General features: G+C 32.3%; 1 protein-coding gene across 1 annotated transcript in view; it reads right to left on the reverse strand.

Annotated features, from left to right (window-relative positions):
• The window catches only part of LOC127711030 (carboxypeptidase D-like), a 39,369-nt gene extending 17,398 nt beyond the window's left edge, over window positions 1-21,971 (reverse strand). The window contains exons 1-15 of the mRNA XM_052216974.1: window positions 21,121-21,971; window positions 16,733-16,875; window positions 14,671-14,840; window positions 13,237-13,628; window positions 12,434-12,625; window positions 11,194-11,477; window positions 9,865-9,964; window positions 9,041-9,183; window positions 8,095-8,264; window positions 5,197-5,579; window positions 4,284-4,432; window positions 3,540-3,628; window positions 2,546-2,762; window positions 1,661-1,769; window positions 698-853 (exon numbers count right to left, since the gene is read on the reverse strand). Of these exons, the coding sequence (XP_052072934.1) occupies window positions 698-853; window positions 1,661-1,769; window positions 2,546-2,762; window positions 3,540-3,628; window positions 4,284-4,432; window positions 5,197-5,579; window positions 8,095-8,264; window positions 9,041-9,183; window positions 9,865-9,964; window positions 11,194-11,477; window positions 12,434-12,625; window positions 13,237-13,628; window positions 14,671-14,840; window positions 16,733-16,875; window positions 21,121-21,931 (3,508 nt within the window). The 5' untranslated portion in view covers window positions 21,932-21,971. The remainder of the gene's footprint in view (window positions 1-697; window positions 854-1,660; window positions 1,770-2,545; window positions 2,763-3,539; window positions 3,629-4,283; window positions 4,433-5,196; window positions 5,580-8,094; window positions 8,265-9,040; window positions 9,184-9,864; window positions 9,965-11,193; window positions 11,478-12,433; window positions 12,626-13,236; window positions 13,629-14,670; window positions 14,841-16,732; window positions 16,876-21,120) is intronic.
• Between the last annotated feature and the right edge of the window lie 1,748 nt (window positions 21,972-23,719).

Below are 23,719 nucleotides of genomic sequence, written 5' to 3' on the forward strand. Positions count from 1 at the left end.
ATATAGTATAAAACTTCTCCTGTATTAGATGTTCCAAATTCATAAATTTTTTTTTTATAATCTATCGTTGCCACTTTTCTTCTCCGGAAATCCATATAAAAATGATGTAAAGAAAGTAATAAGAAACAAATAAATAAAATATAATACAATTTCAATATATAAAATCGCTCAACGACGCAAAAGCAAAAAATCTAAAATACAAACAATACAATCAATGAAAAAATGAACAAACGACAACCTGTTCACTAAACAAGTTCCATTTAGCTGATTCACGTTTCAACTATAGAATAAGACAAACAAAAAACAAAATAAGTTTACATAAAAATTTTAAGTCATTAAAAAACTGGACTACCTGCTGTTCTGATGTTATCTGTAAGTGAAAATTACAGGTGAGTACTACTATTTACCTAAAAGTTAGTCCAATATAATTCATTGTTCTTTTGTGACCAATAAGAAAAGGTTTTAGATTTAACTAATCAAAACAAAGAAATTCCGTGACAAATGTATTAACCATTTAATGAAGCGAAAGCAGTTGTCACCTTACTTTATCAATAATTATTTTCAATTATTCATTAATTAATCATTTTTATTTAAAAATTCAAAGTATTTTTGATTTAAAACCCTAGATTCTTTGATATATAGTAAAGTTGCTACATTTAATAGGTACATGTATATATGTAAAATAATTCATACAAACCTGGGGCTGCTACTTCAAGGTTGTGTTTTCCCTCTGTCATAATGGAATAAAACTCTCCCATTTCATTGGTTGATAAAACAGCCTCTTTTTCATTTATTTTAACTGTAGCTCCACTGATTGGTTTACGTTTATCATCATATACAATCCCATATACACCTGAAATCAATGTTTAATATACAAAATAGCATTCAAACAGATACATTATCTAATAGAGAGAAAACTGACATAAAAAGGTCTCTAAACACAATAGCTCAGTTGCCGGCATATTAAATACGTGTATCAGCGGAAACAAATTTAAGACAAATAAAAAGTAGGTTTTACAGCACTGGGTTGATACCTCTGCTGTTGGACTATTAGTCCCAGAGGGTATCATTAGTTCAGTAGTCTGACAGTACTTGGGTACTGACATGATTTATAACAAACTTTATAAAATTGTCAGTTTATTAATTTTGAAATTACAAAGAAACTTAGGTTTCAACTCCCTCAGGCAAAGTTGACCTTAGATGAATTCGAAAAGTGCTCCGGACCCATGAAATTAATAATGTGTTGTTTTCATTTTTTATGCCAAAACACATAAATAACAGTGCCTGCAACCTGTGTTAAATATGTGTTTTGGCATTACCAAGGTTCTATTTGTTAGATACATTTTGTAACTGACCCAAACAGACATAATTGTTTTTTTCATTTCAGTACTTGGTATTGTAGCATTTCATATTTAGGGTCAAACTAGTGTAAATCAACCCACTTTAGAAAGATATTGTCTATTTGACCTGTATTTTAAAGGACAGAATGTTTATATTATTTCAGTATTTCAGACTTTAAAATGAAAAATAAACCAAAAATAGCTGTATTCTTCTACCTGGTTTTTGCAAAAATGAAATTTCCATCAATCAGTAGTTTTCATCTGGCTAAAATCAATTGTATAATAAAATTAGACTTAAAAACCATTGACCTCTGACTTACCTTGTTTTGACCTGTGTATAAAATTCATCATTGACTGGTAATTAGACATCCAAATATGACCTAACTGGTTCCCTGTTGGTACTCGACAACAACTTATATGTGCAGACACCTATTAGAAAATAAAACATGATACGTGAGTTTGAAATGAAAAGTGGGTCAAATTAGTTGTCAAAAGGAAAAGACCACTTTATGGTCATTTCGATTCAAAAACTACAAAAAAAACAGTCAAATCAAGAAATTATTTATCTGATAAGTTAGTGCATTTAGTTTTCTGAATCTTATTGTTAAAAGAATGGACTTATAATCAAAATTACAAATCAGTAAAGCATGATAAATCTATTAAGTAACATCCTTCAGATATTTTCAAATCATTAGTCTGTCCAAGATCAAATTTATATTTCTGAATTTTGTCATACATATAATTGCTGAATGCCTTCAAGCATCTTTTACTTAAAAGAAAATCTGCTAAAACTGCAAAAGAATCTTTGTGATCTGATCATTTATTTGGTTAGGAGCATAAACTTCACCGTAACATGACCAATGAGGTAATTTGTATACTGGAACATAAATGATCATTCCCTGTCACTGATGCCAAGAAAATTTTGACAAATATTAGAAATTAACTGTTTTATGTTTTCTATACACGACAAAATCATCGGAAAATAGTTATTTGTTTCCCAAATTTGCACCAATTGTAAGTATGATTTTTCTTCTATTAGTTGCTCTAACTTGACTGAGAACTAGAAAGTCCTACCACAGAGTAAGTAACCTGCTGAAAAAATAATATACTCTGAAGTCAAAAGTCACTATCAAATATGAAAATAGTCTATCAAAGTGACAGATCATATTGCTATGGTAACCTGTGATATAAATATAACTACATACCATATAACTGTGGTAATCCATGTACATTTTATCCAAGACTCCTGTTGATCCTGTTCCAAAATCAGCACCATGGAATATTCCATGTGATCTAGATGTTTTACAGACACCTGTTTTATACATGTCTGGATAAGCTTCTGTGTAACCTCGACTTAGTAACTGAAATATTTCATCATCTGGGGTCACTGCTACCCCATCTCTACTTTGTTGCCATGGTAATCTGAAAGGGTATACATTGTGGTCATTGGTTATTATTGAATCTTTGGTAATTGCTTGAGAACATGAGAACTTGCCACTGCTGTCATTACAAATCATATTCAAGAAAAAGCTGAATAAACATTAACAGTCCATTTTTTTTCTAGAAAATTGATGCATTTTGCAATACATAACAGTTTCTAAAATATGACTATGAATATAAGATGTGGGTATATGATTGATAGTTGTTTGCTTTACACCACCTCAGCATGTGGGTATATGACAATGAGTGAGCAACTCATCAACACAATGAAACCAGAGAGGCATTTGAAGGTCAACAAACAATCACAATCTTCAACAATTAACAGGTGTTAAGTTTAATCCCCCAAAGTCTACACAAGTTGTGAATAAAGTTAGCAAAGAAATCAATATCTGCCTTTTATTGTAGTTTCATAAATTTTCCTTGATCTTTTTGTATGAAAATTTTCCATCTCAAACTACTTGTCTGAGATGGGTTTTTCCCAGTTGAGTAGAGTGAGAATGTGATGACATCATTAGCTAACATTAGCCTTGATGTTGCCTCAGAAAATAGCAATAAACAGATTATCAATGGTCTTTCAAACTCTAAGAAGTTTCTCAGCTACATCTCGTCTTAGATCTATCACCCTTATATGAGATTGTAGTAGAGAACCTCCCTCTTATTTTTAAAACAACAAATAATCTATAAATATAACAAAGTAATTACTATTAAATACTTTGCTATATACAAAATAAACATTTAACTTTTCCAGCATTTACTTACACCATAAAAAGTCCTCCACTATCTAAACTTAAAACTGTACTAAATTTATGTTCTTTCATCTGGCTCAGCAGGATATTAACAACATGACTCTGAAAAGAGATAAAATATCAAACTCATTTGTCTTCCAAAGTATTGACAAATTTTAAGAAATGATTGCTTAACTTTTATCAACTTCCCAATATCAAAAATGATATACATTTTCTTGATAGATGTAAATTAACTTTTCTCAAATTGTTGGGTACTTTTCTACAAAACCTCTTGTGAGTAAAATGGTTTTATACAATAAAGCAGTATCTTAAATACAGAAATTTTTACGTGAACTCATTATTGCAATTGTTGCACAATAGATGGATCCAAAAATTAATAGCTCAGTCTTATATGCAGCAATTTTCATCACACCAGAGACAAAAGTACCAATTATCAATGATTATGAGAAAATATCTTGAACTCTTGAGTTTACCCAAAGTATAGTTTACTGTTCATTGTTTTTCATATATAAATCAGACCGTTAGTTTTCTCGTTTGAATTGTTTTACATATGTCATTTCGGGGCCTAGTATGGCTGACTATGTGGTATGGGTTTTGCTCATTGTTGTACATTGTCATACCATGACCTATAGTTGTTACTTCATGTCATTTGGTCTCTGGTGGAGAGTTGTCTCATTGGCAATCATACCACATCTTCTTATTTTTATATTTACTAACCTATTAATAATGAGACAATTATACAATCACTGATACTTACCGTCAAATTTACATGTGTCATTGTATCAAGACTGACATCAGTTTTACAATCTGGGTTTGTATCTACATTGTCCACATCAAGGTGAGGTATAATGTGGATATGAAACTCATTGAACATTGACAAGGTTTCATTGTTTTTCTTATTGTATCCTGAAATGTATAAAATAAATTTTAAGGTCACTAGCTATGACTGTTTTATATAAATGGTTGATATCAAAGTAAATTAATCAAAATAGCACAAAATGTTTCTTTTACCTGATTAAACTTTACATTAAGTCACATCTGTCTTCGTAATATTGATTTACTTTTTGATATTGGCAACTTTTCACAAAAAACAAAAATGGTCAATTTCAGCATTTTCAGCAGATTCTGAAATTCAATGAATGCTGTACACTGATTACTATGTAATACTGTATAAATTTTTTAAAACCCCGCCTTAGGCAACGGGACCCTTGGCTTGACCGTCCTTCTGTCCCTCCCATTTTTGTTTCCACATTCTAACTTAAGTTTGCCTCATGAAAATTTTATGAAACTCATACACAATGCTAAGAACCAAAACTAAAATTGGTATGTAAAATTTTACAATTTTTTAATACTTTTTAATACCTACAAGATAAAAACAAGGTATGAGTTATACATGTAGGTATGTATAAGCATCAAGGAGATTTTCTCTGGCAAGTTTCTTTTAGAAACAGTCATTGGATGTGCAGCAGACTATTGGTTCAGGACTTCAGGTTAGTTAGTTACGGTCTTTTATCTTTTGACAGAAGAAGTAGGAGTTGTTACCGTCTGCTATCTATTCATATCATATAACCAAAAATAAAAAGGTTTGATGTTGTCCCTGATGAATCATGTTGAAATGGTCTGTGAGTAACATAGCATTTATCTTGAATGACTTAATAGCTTAAACATACCTGTTATCTGATGTCTGACAAATCTCATCAACAACTCTGCACCAACAGTCTCATTACCATGGAGACCACCAATCAGAAGGACATGAGGTTTTCCAGCTTCATGATTGGTCAGATTTAAAGAAAGGTGAACCAATGGTATAGAGTTTCCTTTGGGAGACTTCTCAATAATTTTATATTCCATAATTGCTTTATTTTCATTGGCTAATTTTTCAAGTTCAGTGTCCATTTCTGTATGACTCAGATATTTAGTATTTTCTATATTATCTTTGATGTCAAAGTCTTTTTCTTTGGACCATGATATAATGGAATCTTTCTCCAAAGTAAAGTTCACATAAATAGCAGCATCAAATGTGACAACTACTTGTTGCTTTTGTGATGAATATCTGAAATTACAATTACATTCTTGGAGTGAATAAAAATTTTACAATTATAAATTACTGATATCTTTGAGGGTTATTTGGGGTGTAATCTTAAGGGCTTTATAGGTACACTTAAATATGAATGTTAGAGGAAACTAAAAAGATTTTTAAAAATCTAATTGAGTTTGCAATTGGCTGCTTCAGTATGCAAAGCACTGTGGGTAATTTCTTTATCTGAACACCAAAATAACAAGAATGTGTCCATAGTACACAGATTCCCCCCTCACACTATCATTTTTTATGTTCAGTGGACCGTAAAATTGGCATTAAAATTAGAAAGATCATATCATAGGGAACATGTGTACTAAGTTTCAAGTTGATTGGACTTCAGCTTCATCAAAAACTACCTTGACCAAAAACTTTAACCTGAAGCGGGACAGACGAACGGACGGACAGACGAACGGACGGACAGACGAACGAACGGATACACAAACCAGAAAACATTAAAATCATTTTATTCCATTTATTTGACATCACTTTATTTATCAATCACAATACTAAGCAGTTCCCTCTTAAGAGTATTACCCAAAATGAGTTAGTCTTTTTCACCTTTATCTTTTTTGTTGTTGATATTTTTGTAAATAAATTTTAAGTCTTCTTTACAGTTCTTTTTACATTCCACTTTATAAGACCATCTTAATTTTCTTCTTTGTACTTTAAGACTGCTGTAATCTGTTCCTTATCCAATATTTTGATTTGATATATTTATAATAGATTACTAGTTACATTTTTACTAATGCTTACTCTATTATAGTCAACTTATAAGTGCCATTAGGGTGTAGGTGTATTCTGCTTTGTCAGAGAGAATAATTATTAATCAGACTTGTTTAATAACTAACCCAAAGGTAACAAATATCATATTAAAATGATTTGAGGTACCGTGAATTCATTTATTTTCGTGGGTTCCAATTTTCGTGGATTAAAGAAATCTTCCATTTTCATAGATACTTGATTTCGTGGTTTTACCAATATTTGCATACAAGCCTATATATAGAATATTTGTTATTCGTTGAACATTTAAATTCTTGGTTCATATGTATCCACTAAACCCATGAAGATTGGTAGCTAACGAAAATAATAATGAATCCACAGTAGTCATTTAAAGTGGGTTTTTTTCTCAGAGATTAAATTCAACTAGACAAAGTGATGCCCCCGCACTCCACTCTGAAGTAACTGTATTATAACAAAGTCAATGTAGGACTTTCTTAAAGATATTATTGTGTCTTGGAGACACAAATAATGCCCCTGCAGATGCAAAGGGTTATTTTAAAATACACAAAAATGAGCATGGGAGCACATAGGTCTATGGTTCACTGTAGGAGGACTCCTGGAGGAGTTATCTGGAATAGCTATGCACCTCTTATATGCAAGTATATATTCCAAAAATGACAAAGTTCAACTATCTCCCAAAAGAGCAAATATTAATAAAAATCAAAACCCTGACCACATGCACACCTTCAATATATGTACAAACAGCCAGCAAAGTGAAAACTTCCTAGCATTCAAACTGTAGGAGGAGTTATCTGGAATAGCTATGCACCTCTTATGCAAGTATATACTCCAAAAATGACAAAGTTCAACTATCTCCCAAAAGAGCAAATATTGATAAAAATCAAAACCCTGACCACATGCACACCTTCAATATATGTACAAACAGCCAGCAAAGTGAAAAATTCCTAGCATTCACACTGTAGGAGGAATTATCTGGAATAGCTATATACCCATAATGGGACGGACGTCACAATGGACGAACAGACGGACGAACAGGGGTAAAACAATATGCCCCCCAACTTTCAGTTGCTGGAGCATAAAAAGGTTTCAAATTGGGTCAAGCAGCTGATATTTAACATCAAACATATTTTACTGCAAAAAAAGTTGTGATATGCAATTTCATGAAAATCAGAGCAATGTGATTCAGGCTGAGGAAAGACAGATTACATATGTTGCTATGGAGAGTAACCTCAAGTAGCCATAATCTCCTTGCTTCTTTCACCTTATAACTTACCCCTGGGCTGTGGCAGTGATTGCATATGTTGCTATGAAGAGTAACCTCAAGTAGTCACAATCTCCTTTCTCCTTATAAATTACCCCTGGGCTGAAGCAGTGATTACATATTATAATATGTTATAATTATGTTATATTATATTATAATATGTTGTAATGGAGAGTAACCTCCAGTAGTCACAATCCCCTTTCTCCTTTCACTTACCCCTCGGCTGAGGCAGTGATTACATATGTTGTAATGGAGAGTAACCTCCAGTAGTCACAATCCCCTTTCTCCTTTCACCTTATAACTTACTTCTGGGCTGAGGCAGTGATTACATATGTTGTAATGGAGAGTAACCTCCAGTAGTCACAATCCCCTTTCTCCTTTCACCTTAAAACTTACCCCTGGGCTGAGGCAGTGATTACATATGTTGTAATGGAGAGTAACCTCCAGTAGTCACAATTCCCTTGCTCCTTTCACCTTATAACTTACCCCTGTGCTGAGACTGTGATTTCATATGTTCCTGGAGAGAGTAACCTCCAGTAGTCACCACCTTCTGCTGAAGTTATAGCATGATCAATACCAGTCACCATTAGGGTAGCATTAGCTATTGGCTCACCAGAATCTTTAGATTTGATGAACCCTCTCACACCTTTATGTATCTACAAGATAAGGTTTGACTTCAGATCATTGCGTTAAATCATTCAACATTTGCCATAGTTTAGGGATTAAACAATTGATCAATGAAGATCGTGTAACAACTTCAAGATGTAGGAAAGATTTTTTAATTCAACACAGAATTTACTAAGGTTATCTCCCTTTTTGGATTTTTTTTTGTAATCTATAAATAAAACATTGGGTAAGTTTGATATAAAGCTGGTTTTCTTTTTCATGATCATATGAAGTTCTAACCTTAACATATAAGATGGAGAAAATGTCATCTGGTTACAAAATTTGCATCTGTATAATATTTACAAAAAATAATGAAGAAAAATTTAAAAGAAGAAAGAAAATCCTGTTCAAAGATATGTTGCTAATGTTGCTTTATCTTCATGTGTATATTAAACAATAGCCATTCATTTTCCCACCCTATATATATACTAAAGTATTTCCATCTTAAAAGATACCTTATTAAGAATGAATGATATGTTTTTGATTAAAACTATAATGTTATAATACACTTCTGACCAAACAATAACAGTATGTTGTTACAACCTACTCGTCTAAATTTTTGGATTTTAAGAGCTTGACAAATGATATAGAAATTTGTCTATTGATGAAAACTGTTTCTTGACTTCTAAGATATGTCAAATTGTGTTGTTTTTCTCCTTGGATTGCTGTCTCATTGACGTATATCCGACATCTCTTTTGAATCATATTTGATATTTTAACGTCCGCTATGACCTGAACTGTTAGCTACCTTTAAATATCCACTTACCTGTCCCATAAACACCAGTAAGGCATATTTATTGGCAGTCCAATAAGACTTGAGATCTTTAGTCCAGGGATATTTATAGCAGCCAAGTTCTATTGTGATCTCGAAACAGTTAGTGTTGAGGTAATTCCAATCCTGCATGCCACCTATCAAGTAAAGATTGTATTAGTAATTTAAATTCTGCTTACCCTTCCAGAACACCTGAGATCACCTCCAGTTTTTAATGGGGTTCGTGTTGCTCAGTCTCTAGTATTCTATGTTGTGTTTTGTGTACTGTTGTTTGCCTTTTGATCATTTTTGCGTTTTTTTGACATGGCATTGTCTGTTTTGTTTTTGACTAATGAGTTGAATGTCCCTTAGGTATCTTTTGCCTCTCTGTTTAAAGATTTTGCAGCTTTTCCATTGGTATAGGTCTGTTAGACAAGTCGAAAACACTTTTAGATAGTGCCAAGTCAGTAGGGATTGTCATGAATAAGTGTTCACCCCAAATGATAAACAGCATATTTTTTCCTCAATCTGCAAATATTGATACCCATTAAAATAAATGAATTCACAGTAGCAGCAATTCATGAAATAACAATAATTAATGTCACATTATCCTTTTTTCAACAATCATAAAATTGAATGCAGGCAAACATTTCTTAATTTATAATCTTTGAAATTTCCTATTTTTAAAGTCATTGACAGTTTTCTGAAGAAAAAAAATCAACTGTCAGTCTGACCGAAAATTTTTTTTACTTTAGCTTTAGCCTGAGTTCTAACCACAATTTTATGATTAAAAGCTATCAGTTTTTTCTAACTCATAATGATAGTATGTCTATTCTCACCTGCTACATTATACCATTTGGCTCCATTAGTAATTCCATCTTTGAAGTATTCCCTACTTGTGGAAGGGCATGGATGGCCTGAATGCATTGTGGAATGGGCCTGTAAAATAAAAATTTGGCTTTGTAATTGAATATGCAACTTATATTCCTTTAGAAATTATAAAGAATAATTAAAATAATTTTCAAATTGCTGTTATTTGGTAAAGCAACTGCAAAATTAATCTATACTTAAGTTATACTTAAAAAGTTTCTTTGAAGGAATAATATTACTCTATTGTTAAATTCAAAAACTTTAGCTTTAACTTTTTATTGATTTTGATTAAAAGAAATATTGAACTCATCCAAGATTTTCAATCTATGCAATAAATATTGCTAACTATTTTCCTTAATCAATCATTGTTATACATGTATAAAGCCATATTTCATATGGTTAAACCACAAATTTAAATGCTCAATGAAGTCCAATTTTCTATAGGCTTGTATGCTGATCATGACTTGATCAAAACCATGAATTAAAATACATGAAAATATAATGACTTACTGATAACCTACCAGTGAGTATGCCTCCAAAATCTGAATACCGGGTAAATGTGGCATCATCTGCACACTTACTGATAACCTACCAGTGAGTATGCCTCTGAAATCTGAATACATATGGTATCATCTGCTGACTTACGGATTACCTACCAGTGAATATGCCTATAAAATCTGAATACATGTGGCATCATCTACTGACTTACTGATTACCTACCAAAGAGTATGCCTCTGAAATCTGAATACATGTGGTATCATCTGAAGACTTACTGATTACCTACCAGTGAGTATGCCTCTGAAATCTAAATAAATGTGGCATCATCTGCTGATTTACTGATTACCTACCAGTGAGTATGCCTCTGAAATCTGAATACATGTGGTATCATCTGAAGACTTACTGATTACCTACCAGTGATTATGCATCTGAAATCTGAATAAATATGGCATCATTGATTACCTACCAGTGAGTATGTCTCTGAAATCTGAATAAATGTGGCATCATCTACTAACTTACTGATTACCAACCAGTGAGTATGCCTCTGAAATCTGAATAAATGTTGCATCAACTGCTGACTTACTGATTACCTACCAAAGAGTATACAATGTACCTCTGAAATCTGAATACAATGTACATGTGGCATCATCTGCTGACTTACTGATTACCTACCAATGAGTATGCCTCTGAAATCTAAATAAATGTTGCATCAACTGCTGACTTACTGATTACCTACCAGTGAGTATGCCTCTGAAATCTAATTAAATGTTGTATCATCTGCTTACTTACTGATTACCTACCAGTGAGTATGCCTCTGAAATCTGAATAAATGTGGCATCATCTGCTGACTTGCTGTATGTTGTTGTTCCTTCCTTTGTATCATCGAAAGGAAAATTAGCCACAAGAGAGCCACCATGTAAATTGGCAGACAAAACAAATGGTAAGGAGTGAACCCAATGCATTACTGCAACAGTTTCTGGTTCTTGATGATTGTTAATTGATGTTTTTTCAAACTGGTCAGGAAAGTTACGGTTCAGATCTATATTATGGGCATTAGCTCGTCCTAGGACATTCATCATATCACCTAAAAATAAATTAATGATTGATTACCATCCCTAAAAAATGATTGTGGCAGGGTTCTGACAAAGGCAAGTCCATGAGTCCTGTACTTATGAATGTCTGTCTGAACTCGTCATTTTCAAAACTGGTGAGTAAAGATGCATCAAGATTGTAAAATGGGAAATAAATCCTTATAAGGGTTGATAACAAAATAATTGTTTATGTTTATTAACATTGCCATCTGTTCTTGTACATGCTGCCATTTTCAAATCATTTCTATCTTTAACACTTTTGAAGAAAAATGCAAATAAAAGAAATTGCTTCAAGGGGATATAACTCTCAAAAGGGATGCTGTAAACTGAGTACATACATCATCATTTTATTACAAAAATAAAAAAATAATCTAAATGTGATGTGATTTTCGTGGCCTATTTTGTCATGAAAACTGGAATAATAAATTATATAGCAGAAAATGTCATCTTCTCACTGTTGGACTCCAGGCGCCCCCCGCCCCTTGGCAAAAAATTACAAGACCCTGGACTCGCCTTAAAAAATTCTTAATGAGAACCCTGTAGTGGAAACAAGCATTTAGGTTTGTGTTGCAGTAATGAGACTCAATAATCATACAGAAATTATTGATTTTTTTAAGGAATGAACAATAAAATTTGGGGCGCAGCTTGAACAGTTGGAAACCAAATATATTCGGACGACAACGACAATGTCATATAATTATACGACCGCCAAAATTTTAAGATCGTATAAAAATGTGAGATTAATTATTGTGACGTCAGGATAATCTGCATACAGATACATGTATCAGATATCAGAGAGCTTGTTCATATTCCCCATTTCCATTCTCAATTTTATCAATATTGCCATACTCACCCAGTCCCATTATTCGTATTAATAGAAAACTCACAATAAAATCTAAATTTACAGTAAATGAAAATAGCAGACAACAATACCACAGTAAAATATTACCTTCCTGAGCTTTTTCATAGCCGTCTGGATTCATCGTTGGCATGATATGTATCCTCGTAAAGTTCACCATCAGCGACAGGAAGTGGTTATGTTTGTAATTCTCACATAGCAACTGAACCAAGTTCAGTAATATCTCACGACCTACGACCTCATTACCATGCATATTACCAATGTACTTAAATTCAGGTTCACCTAACAACAGAAAAATATTTATACAAATACACAATTCAGGAATCAAAACTTAAGGTCAATCATGTCAATGGTATTTATATAAACACCCCTTTTTTTTGGTCTGAGTAATAAAGCTCCATGAGCAGATTTAGAATCTCATTTAAGAAAATCATGTTCAAACTCACTCAGACAAAATTAACCTTCCATGAATTTGGCTATTCTTTTAAGGATGTTCGCTACTTTGTTTCAAAATAAAAAGCTTTTTAAAAGACTGTTATAAATTGATAGTATATAAATAAAGGAACAAAAAAAGCAAAAAAAAATGAAGGGTCCGTGAGCTTGTTTTCGAGATATAAGCTATTGAAAATTTGGTGGGAAATGGTTCTCTCTAGTTTTTTCATATATTTAACATTGGCACCTTTTTTCTTTCAAAAACTATGAAAAAATAACAAAGATTTCATAAGATTTTCAAATATGGATTTTTAAACTATGTGTAATAAAATTGTGAAAAGAAAAGTAGGGGTTACTGAGCAAAATATTTATTAGCACTACATGGATAAAACCAGAGGATTCCAAGTGTCTGACAAAATTTCAAAATCAAGAGGAGCGAACATCCTTAACAAAACATTTACCTGGTTCATGTTTTCCCGGATTATCTGTTATTTCAATTGTCCAAAGTTCTCTCCCTTGTACAGATTTCCCAACAGAATACAATCTTGTAATTTCTGGATATTTTTGAGAAATATTTTTTAAGAATTGTTCAAGATCGTTATAGTGATGATGTTTGAATTCCTTTGGTTCTATAAATGTAACTTTCTCCCTGTGTGATGCATCCCTCAGCTTGTTGACATGACTGACTAGAATCTCTAGAGTGTCCGCTTCTTTAGGGATATTTTCTTCAGGTGCCGATTTGGTTTCAGCTGCTTTCTGTGGTTCTGTGCTCAGCTTTATTTTTTTCAGATTGAAGTCAATTTCTACAGCTGGTCCATCTTTTACTTCCACAGATTTACTTTCTTTCTCATATCTAAGGAATATATAAAAAAAAATAGTTTATACATTTTCTGTGCTTATATATATACTACAGCTTAAGGTAAATTGGATACCATTCACCATCTTGGATAGCAATCAGTCTTTAATGAAATGTTCAAATTTTGAGAGAGGAATGCATGTAATTCATTAGTAAGATTTTTCCTCTAAATTTTTCATTTATATTATCTAAAAGCACATTATCAGAGCTATCTCCTCATATTTTATTCTAAAATTCTATAATTTAGTTTTCTTTCTATCACACAAAATTGGATTATTTATTTACAATCTATATGAAATCTGACAACCTCTAGATTGAAGAAAGTCCTGTGACCCACTTTTAATTATATTTTGAAAAAACATGATATAAACTGCATTTTTGCAAATTATTAAAAAGTTCTATTAACTTTAATACAGACTCCCATCTACCTTAAGGTGAAGGAACAGTAAATGGGCTATGTCACAGATTTTGGTATTATTTCGCATACAACTTTGGCTCATTAAAATATGACTAAAAATCGAAAAAATAATGCATTTATCTCTTTTATTATCTGATATATTACTGATTAAACTCTTTCAAAAAAGGTGAACATTTGTATAGAAAGCACATAAAAGTGGCTAAAAACGTTCTTAAATTTGTCTTTAAATCATCAAAAGTCTAATTTCAAACACATAAATATTTCTTAATTTTCTTTACCAAAATCTGTGACTTAGCCCATTTACTGTAACTTGACCTTGAGGATTTTGTCATTTCCATATTGGAAGTGAGCAGAGGGTGGACAAGTCTTCTAGAACTTTTAGATGACAACAGCTACATGAAATGTAATGTACAGGTAAGTTAGGTCAAAATATGTGAACTCCCTTGCAAAAAAAAATCTTGTCAATCTGCCTGAATCTCAAAATCTATTGATTATTTTTTCTGAATCATGTTTTTTTCATCTTTTGTTTTATTTTGGTTCTTTAAAGCTTTTTTAGATTTTTAAGCTAATATCAAACCATGCCATAACTGATAACAAGACACTACTGGTCCCTGTACTTACCCTGGTGCTACAGCTGAGATTGTGTATTTTCCTGGAACCAGAAGTCTCCAGTAATCACCATACCCTGCTGTTGTTACGTTGTGTTTGATACTTCCCACCATAATCACAGCCTCGGGTATACCAGCTTTTGTGGAATCATCACGAACAAACCCTTTTACACCTTTATGTACCTGTAAAATCAAGATTACTTTAGAATGAACAAAGTACTGTTGTCAAGATGAAATATATGTGTTCAGCAATTAAAAAGCAGAAAATTAAAATTACTTTCCCATACCAGGGAGACACATGTATTTCTAGTTTTATATTTTTATGAATATACTAATATGGCCAAACAAAAAATATATGCTTGTTTCCTATCTCTCAACCGTCCCTGTCTCAGACACTCCTACTCTAATTTGTTTTCGTGCATTTTCATAAAGTTGTTTGAATCTGTAAGAAAACAAGCATTCTGAGAGTATTGCATGGCAATACATAGTCCCCTACCGGGTAAAAATTCATTATACTGGAACAAAAAGCTAACATGTTCTATAACTTGTCATGGTGTAAACAATAAGAAAATATCAAGTCAATATCTTCAAGCATGACTAAAAACAGTGTGGAAAACTGATTAAATGAGTGAATTTTTCAAGTCCAAGGACCATAACTCTGCACAAAATTATCAGACCGAAACAAAATTTTGCACTTGATCTGTATAACTTGTCATGATAAAACTATATACCAATTATCAATCAATATCTTCAAGCATGATGAAAAAAAGTGTGGAAAACACTTTAACATTAGATATAATTAATAGTTCTCGAAGATTAGATATGATGTAATACAGTGTATATCTATTTTCGAATTATAATCAAATATAATTAATAGTTCCAAATATTTTTTCTTTTCTTTTGTCACAAACTAATATAGATTTGTAACTTATCTATAAAATGAAACTAATATAAATTTGTAACTTATCTATAAAATTAAAGTAATATAGATTTGTAACTTATCTATAAAATGTCAACAATTTTTATCTACACAATGTAATGTAATATATAGATTAATAAAAATAGATTATTATCTAATTAAAGGATTTCATTTCATATTTTTTTTATATATATATATAGCATTAAGAAAATTAGTTTATACAAAATAACATACAAACCTGCCAAAAAATTCTTCAAATAATTTAACAAAGAATGTCTTTTAAAAAATGAGTTATCTCCCTTTGTACAAAAATATGGTTTAACATAGTACTCTAACATTAGATATGGTCCAGAGTTATGGTCCATAACTCTGGACTAAATCATCAGACCGGAACAAAATTCGAACTTGATCTATAACTTATGGCAAAACTATATACCAAATATCAAATCAATATCTTCAAGAACGAAGAAAAAAAGTGTGGAAAGCTGATTTGCCAGACTGACGGATGGACAGACGGACGGACAGACAGACGGACAGAATGCAAACCTAAAGTTCCCTTTGACTTCGTTGGTAGGGGACTTATAAAGAATAAAGCACATCTTGAACATATGATTTAACACTGACATGTTCATTTTCAACAGTTCTTCTTGTTCAGCAACAAGAATAAAGTTCATTTTTCTTTTCATTCTGTTTATAACAGTTAGCTATATGATACAACATGTATATATTAAAGGGAAAATAGATATCATAATTATTCAACCTATAAATTGACATGTGCAAGTGTCTTAGCAATATTGAAAATCATTGGGAAATGTGGACTAAATGTCATTCAGACAATTACTAATTAAGAATGATGTTGTACCTAGCCTTTTTCTCTCCTAAAATGATCAGTTATGCTCATTTGGTATTGGTTTCAAATATCCTCCATCTTGAAATTTACCTGCATCTCAGTTAAAAATAAATACTAAAAGTGAAAAATAAAATAAATTCCTTTCCTACCTACATGTACCCTATTTTTTAAGCTTGGAGGCAGGAAACAAGCATATATTTTTTGGGGCCTATAAACAAGATAAAAGTGCAGATAAAAGTTCATCATGAAATAAAGTTTATTAACTTGATGGTAAATAATTTTGAACAGTATTATGGCAATACTAACCTCTTCCATATAAGTCATTAAAGATTCTTTGTTGTTGTCCCATTCTATGGCTAACCTGTTTACAGGTGGATATTTACAACAAGACAATTCTATTGTTATCTCAAAACAGTTACTATGAAGATAGTTGTAATCCTCCATTCCTCCTGAAATACATTTTTTACACATGCATGACATTTAAAAATACACTATTATGTACATGATGTGTTGTTTATATATTATGTCTACAGAGCTTGTGAACATTATTTTAGAATCATAGGGAGAAGGGCTATTATGTTTGGTTTTTACAATGATACATTGTAACATTGTACATCTTGCTATATGTATCCTATTTATTTAATCCTTTTTTGAATTGTACATGTTGTACAAAGTTTTAACAAAAGATCTGCACAAGATACAAAATGTGATGGTCACTTGCCTTCATTTCATAAAAATTTCATTTAAAATCCAGCATTCAATTCTATGAGAAAACTTTTATGTTTATGAAATTCACTGTTTCTCACTGAAAAACATATAAATTGAACAAATTTAGGCAACTTTAATCAATAAATTGAAACAATGAATTTGCATTAAAATATATATATTTTGTACTCATGACTTGTAACTAGTGGAATCTAATGAAATGTCTGTTAATGAATCTGTTAATGTGTGTTGAATGCATATGTTTTTCACTTTAGAGCCAATTACTTTCCTGTCGGCTGAGCTGCATGTTTCTGAAGATAAAATGGCAAGTATAAATATTACGGTCATAATTAATCCATTATAAGCAATCCTTCTGTGGTTTGTATAACTTTCAATGGCAGCATAAGAAAATTTACATTTACATTTCCATTTGGAAAGGAATATGATGTTTTTAATGCAAAAGAGAGGCGAAAGATACCAGAGGGACATTCAAACTCATAAGTCGAATACAAACTGATAAAGCCATGGCTGAAAAATGAAAAAGACCAACGTTAACAGACACACAAAACACAACATAGAAAACTCAAGACTGAGCAACATGAATACATGTAGATGGATGGATTATTCATCAATAAAATTGAAAATGGAAATGGGGAATGTGTCAAAGAGACAACAACCCGACCAAAGAGCAGAAAACAGCCGAAGGCCACCAATGGGTCTTCAACACAGCTGGCCCCTAAACAAAAATGTGTACTAGTTCAATGAAAATGGACATCACACTAAACTCTAAAACATACAAGAGTGCACACGCTGAAATGTCTCGCCTTCTTTATTAATCATTGATATTATGTTGATAGTCCTAAATATAAAGCTTTATTACAACTCACATAAACTTAACATTAACCAAGTAAACTAAACATTGACCAATGAACCATGAAAATGAGGTCAAGGTCAGATGAACCATGCTAGGCAGCCATGTATAGCTAACAATTCTTCCATACAACAAATATAGTTGACCTATTGCTTATAGTTTAAGAAAAACAGACCAAAACACAAAAACTTAACACTGAGCAATGAACCTTGAAAATGAGGTCATGGTCAAATAAAACCTGCGTGACTGACATATAGATCATATAATATTTCCATACACCAAATATAGTTGAACTATTGCATATACATGTAGTATTAGAAAAAAAGACCAAAACTCAAAAACTTAACTTTTGACCACTGATCCACGAAAATGAGGTCAAGGTCAGATGACACCTGCCAGCTAGACATGAACACCTTACAATCATTCCTTACACCAAATATAGTTGACCTATTGCTTATAGTTTAAGAAAAACAGACCAAAACACAAAAACTTAACACTGAGCAATGAACCTTGAAAATGAGGTCAAGGTCAAATAAAACCTGTGTGACTGACATATAGATCATATAATATTTCCATACACCAAATATAGTTGAACTATTGCATATAGTATTAGAAAAAAAGACCAAAACTCAAAAACTTAACTTTTGACCACTGATCCACGAAAATGAGGTCAAGGTCAGATGACACCTGCCAGCTAGACATGTACACCTTACAATCATTCCTTACACCAAATATAGTAGACCTATTGCATACAGTATAAGAAAAACAGACCAAAACACAAAAACTTAACACTGAGCAATGAACCTTGAAAATGAGGTCAAGGTCAAATAAAACCTGTGTGACTGACATATAGATCATAAAATATTTCCATACACCAAATATAGTTGAACTATTGCATATAGTATTAGAAAAAAAGACCAAAACTCAAAAACTTAACTTTGACCACTGAACCATGAAAATGAGGTCAAGGTCAGATGACACCTGCCAGCTTGACATGTACACCTTACAATCATTCCATACACCATTTATAGTTGACCTATTGCATATAGTATTAGAAAAAAAGACCAAAACTCAAAAACTTAACTTTGACCACTGAACCATGAAAATGAGGTCAAGGTCACATGACACCTACCAGTTGGACATGTACACCTTACAGTCCTTCCATACACCGAATATACTAGACCTATTGCTTATAGTATCTGAGATATGGACTTGACCACCAAAACTTAACCTTGTTCACTGATCCATGAAATGAGGTCGAGGTCAAATGAAAATTGTCTGACGGGCATGAGGACCTTGCAAGGTACGCACATACTAAATATAGTTATCCTATTACTCATAATAAGAAAGAAATTAACATTACAAAAAATGTTGACTTTTTTTTCAAGTAGTCACTGAACCATGAAAATGAGGTCAAGGACAATGGACATAAGACAGACAGAAACTTCGTAACATAAGGCATCTATATACAAAGTATGAAGCATCCAGGTCTTCTTGCTTCTAAAATATAAAGCTTTTAAGAAGTTAGCTAACCCCGCCGCCGCTGCCGCCGGATCACTATCCTTATGTCGAGCTTTCTGCGACAAAAGTCGCAGGCTCGACAATAAATGAACTAAAATTGAAAAACACACAAGACTAACAAAGGCAAGAGGCTCCTGACTTGGGACAGACGCAAAAATGCGGTGGGGTTAAACATGTATTGTGAGATCTCAACCCTCCCCCTATACCTCTGGCTAATGTAGAATAAACAAACACACAGCAATACGCACAGTAAAACTAAGTTTATAAGAAGTCTGAGTCCCATGTCAGAATAGGTAACAAAAGAAACTAAGCAAAATGACAATGATACATAAATTAACAAAGGACTACTAGCAGTTACTGACATGCCAGCTCCAGACCTCAATTAAACTGATTGAAAGATTATGTCTTCATCATATATGTCATATAAAATCAAGCACAATCCCTCCCCTTAGGGATTTAGTATCATACCATCATAAAATATATGAGAAGAACATAACCCGTATCATGCCAACAACTGGTTTTAGAATAAATGTGTTTATTTCCCATGTAAAGACTCTATGAGTGAATCAATATTAATACCAAAAATTTAAATATGCCATCTTTAATGACCTGACAATAGCATTGTAACTATATCCCTTCTGAACAAGTCTGTTTAAAGGTTTGGTTAGCTTTTGAGGTGAATGTCGACATTTTTGTGCTTTGTATAGAATATTACCATAAAAGATTGGATGTGAAATACCTGAACGTATAAGATGTCTGCATGTTCATTTATATTTACGAATAATGTATGTCCTTGTACCAACGATAAAATTTAGTAAATGTTTTGACTAGTTTGTGATAACGAAAACCCTGGGGTAATAATTTTTCAGTAATACAGAGATTTCTTTCGTTAAAATCAAATACGTTGTTACACATGTTACATACATGTCAACTAAAGGCAACATTTTTCATGTTTTAATGAACATGACAAAGTAATAAATCAATTTTGCAGAAAATCAGAATGTCTTTATGTAAGTTTGTGTAACAAGTGCAAGAAGTGAATGAAAATACTTGGATTTGTTACCATAAAAAATTGTTCCTTTGAAATAACCTACATGTGTACATGTACGACTAGTCTACAATTACAAAGTCAATGCTTTAGTTGGAAGGTTGGATATATAAATTAAAACATTGTGAACATGTTTAACCCAGCCACATTCTGAATGTGCCTATGTTGCCTGTCTCTAGTCAGGAGCCTGCAATATAGTTCTCTTCGTTTATTGCTACATATATACATGTATCATGGGGTACAGCGGCGTGTATATTGTAGTTGTTCACATCTTTGACCATTAGTTTGTGTGGAAAGGTGTCTCATTCCACATATCCACAAGTTTATGTGTACATTGTATCTGTTGTCATTTTTAATACACAGATGCAACATCACTGAACATACTTTGTAACAATTTATGAAATTTTTTTTTTATCTATTTACCCTTCTTAGACATGTTAGAATCAAGTACATTAACATTTTAATCATACATATGTAATTGTACAAATGTACATGTACCATACATTTTTGTGTACATTCATAAGTACATGTACTGTGTAGTATTTTTACCTGGTACATCATACCAATCTGCCCCATTTGTAATTCCTTCTTTAAAATTATCACCACATTGTCCAGGATTATGCATTGTTTTATGGTTACTTGAGTAAACCCTTGCTAGATGTTTGAACATGGCATCATCTTGTGCTGGACTATAAACATCTCTGTGTGCAGCTGTATCATCAAAAGGATAACTAGCCACTACACTCCCACCATGGAGATTAGATGATAACACAAATTTGTTGCTTTCAATCCAATCAATCATTGCCTTTGTTTCCGGTTCAATTACAGGGTTGTGTTTACGGAACTGATCAGGAAAATTTCTATTTAAATCAACCTTGCGATGGTTTGGTCTTCCAGTGACACCTGCACAATCACCCAACCGTGCTTCTTCAAAACCATCAGGGTTCATTGTTGGCATTATATAGATGTTTGTATTTTGTATTAGTTTAGTAACCCTGTCATCTTTTTCATAATTTTCTAATAAATACTGAATAAGATAAATAAGAATTTCTCTGCCAACAGCCTCATTTCCATGCATATTTCCAACATATTTAAACATTGGCTCGCCTGGCTCTACATCTGTTATATTGTCAGTTATCTGAAGAGCTAACAGGTCTCTCTTCAAAACACTTTTTCCTATTGAATGAAGTTTAGCAATATGTGGATATTTTTTTTCCATATCCTGTAGAAACTTCGACAGTTCGTCATAATGGTGATAACGAGAGGTGTCAGGTTTAAAAGAAGAAAGATGATCTTCTGCAAAAGTTAATAAAATGCACACTAGTAGAACAAAAGTGTAAACTAAAGTTTGGTGGGACATTTTCCATCTGCAATATTGTTTACGTCAAACCGGATGTAGATCAATTCCAAGAAATGTGACTGCAGGACGTCCTGTTAAGACAGTGTCTTGATAGTATCAATTGAGATATCACATAGCTTAATAGTATTACAACGCACCCCAATTTTTTTATAACGACCACACGAACAAATAATAACAGTTTCAATAATAAATAACGAAACTTAGGATGAAAATAAAAGACTTGAAGATATTTCAGAATAGCACAATCATATTATCTGTAACAACATTTCATATTACAAGATACATACCAAGTGTTAGATTAGTTTTATTGATATTAAAGAAATTTCTTGGTATTGCCAAGGATTTGTATTGTCTCACTATACAAATCCTTGGTATTCCTAAACGGAAGATTTTATACACACAGAAGAAGAGGTATACAGAACAACAAAATTATTTTCATTTACCTGTGTATAATATGACGCAGGTTTCTTCAAAAGTGATGATTTTCTATAAATTGTTTGAAATTTCACAGTGATAACATACTCTAACTTTGTTTAAACCTGTTTATTTACTTTTGACTTTAATTATTTATCCCTTGTAATTTTTTATTAACTGTGTATTTGCTTTCAGGTGTCACAGGTCAAATTTATTCGTTCATTGTGTGTTAATTTACGTTTTTTGATTGAGTTAAGCCTTCCAATTGATATGTTATAGTGTGTTTTTCTATGTTGTGATGTTATACTATTGTTTCAGAAAAAGGAGAAGGTTTGGTACCATTAAAACGTTTAATCCCGCTGCAAATGTTTGCACCTGTCCTAAGTCAGGAATCTGATTACAGTAGTTGTCGTCTGTTTATGTAGTTCATACGTAAACACATTTTCTTCAATTTCTGCAGGGGGATGGAACACTGATGTGGCCCTCAATTTTTATTGCATCTCAGCATACATGAAAGTACTATTGCGACGAAATTAATGGCATTTGGTCAAGTGGAACCTCATTCCCAATGCATGTAACCATTACACCCATCGTTTAACCATTATAACCCTAATTTCACTATGCATGTAACCATTATTACCCTCATTTTCCATACATGTAACCTTTTTAAGTGTAACCATTATTCCCCACGGTCAAAGACACATTATGATTCCTGTTTATCTCAACAGGCCTGAAAGGCCATATGAGCTTTTGCCATTACTTGGCATCCGTTGTTGTAAACTCTTTAAAAAATCTTCTCTGAAACTTATAGTCCAAATGTTACCAGACTTTATCTGAATGTTCCTTTGGGTATCTTGTTAAAAAATTTATCCATGGATTTGATCCATCAACAAACATGGCCACTGTTGCTTAGAATAGAACATAGGTGTAAAATGCAGTTTTTGGCTTCATTCTATAGAACTAAAGCAGGGAGCAAATCTGACTGATGGTAAAAATTATCAGCAGCTCATATCTATCTCCTATGCAGTAATTTTCAAATTTTAGGACGATCTATTGAGCCTAAAATGTCAATTGTTTGCCAATTTAGAATTTTTTGTTTTATATATTGAATACTATATGACACAAAGAGAGAAGCAGTAAAAATAAATAAAAACAATAAGATCTACGAAGAAGTAAAAACAAGGACGAAATCATCAAATGACCCCTAATAGGCGTTATTGCCCTTGAAGATGATTTTTACACTTTTTGCAGATAAGTTGACACAGAGAAACTAAGAAGCAAAATTGTTCAGCAAAATAAGATCTACATGTAAACCAACCTGGCCGAAATAGTCAATTGGTCCCTAATAGGAGTGATTGTTCTTTAACCCATAAA

This window comes from Mytilus californianus, unplaced genomic scaffold, assembly GCF_021869535.1.
Source record: "Mytilus californianus isolate M0D057914Y unplaced genomic scaffold, xbMytCali1.0.p SCAF_8, whole genome shotgun sequence".
Classification (NCBI taxonomy): Eukaryota; Metazoa; Mollusca; class Bivalvia; order Mytilida; family Mytilidae; genus Mytilus; species Mytilus californianus.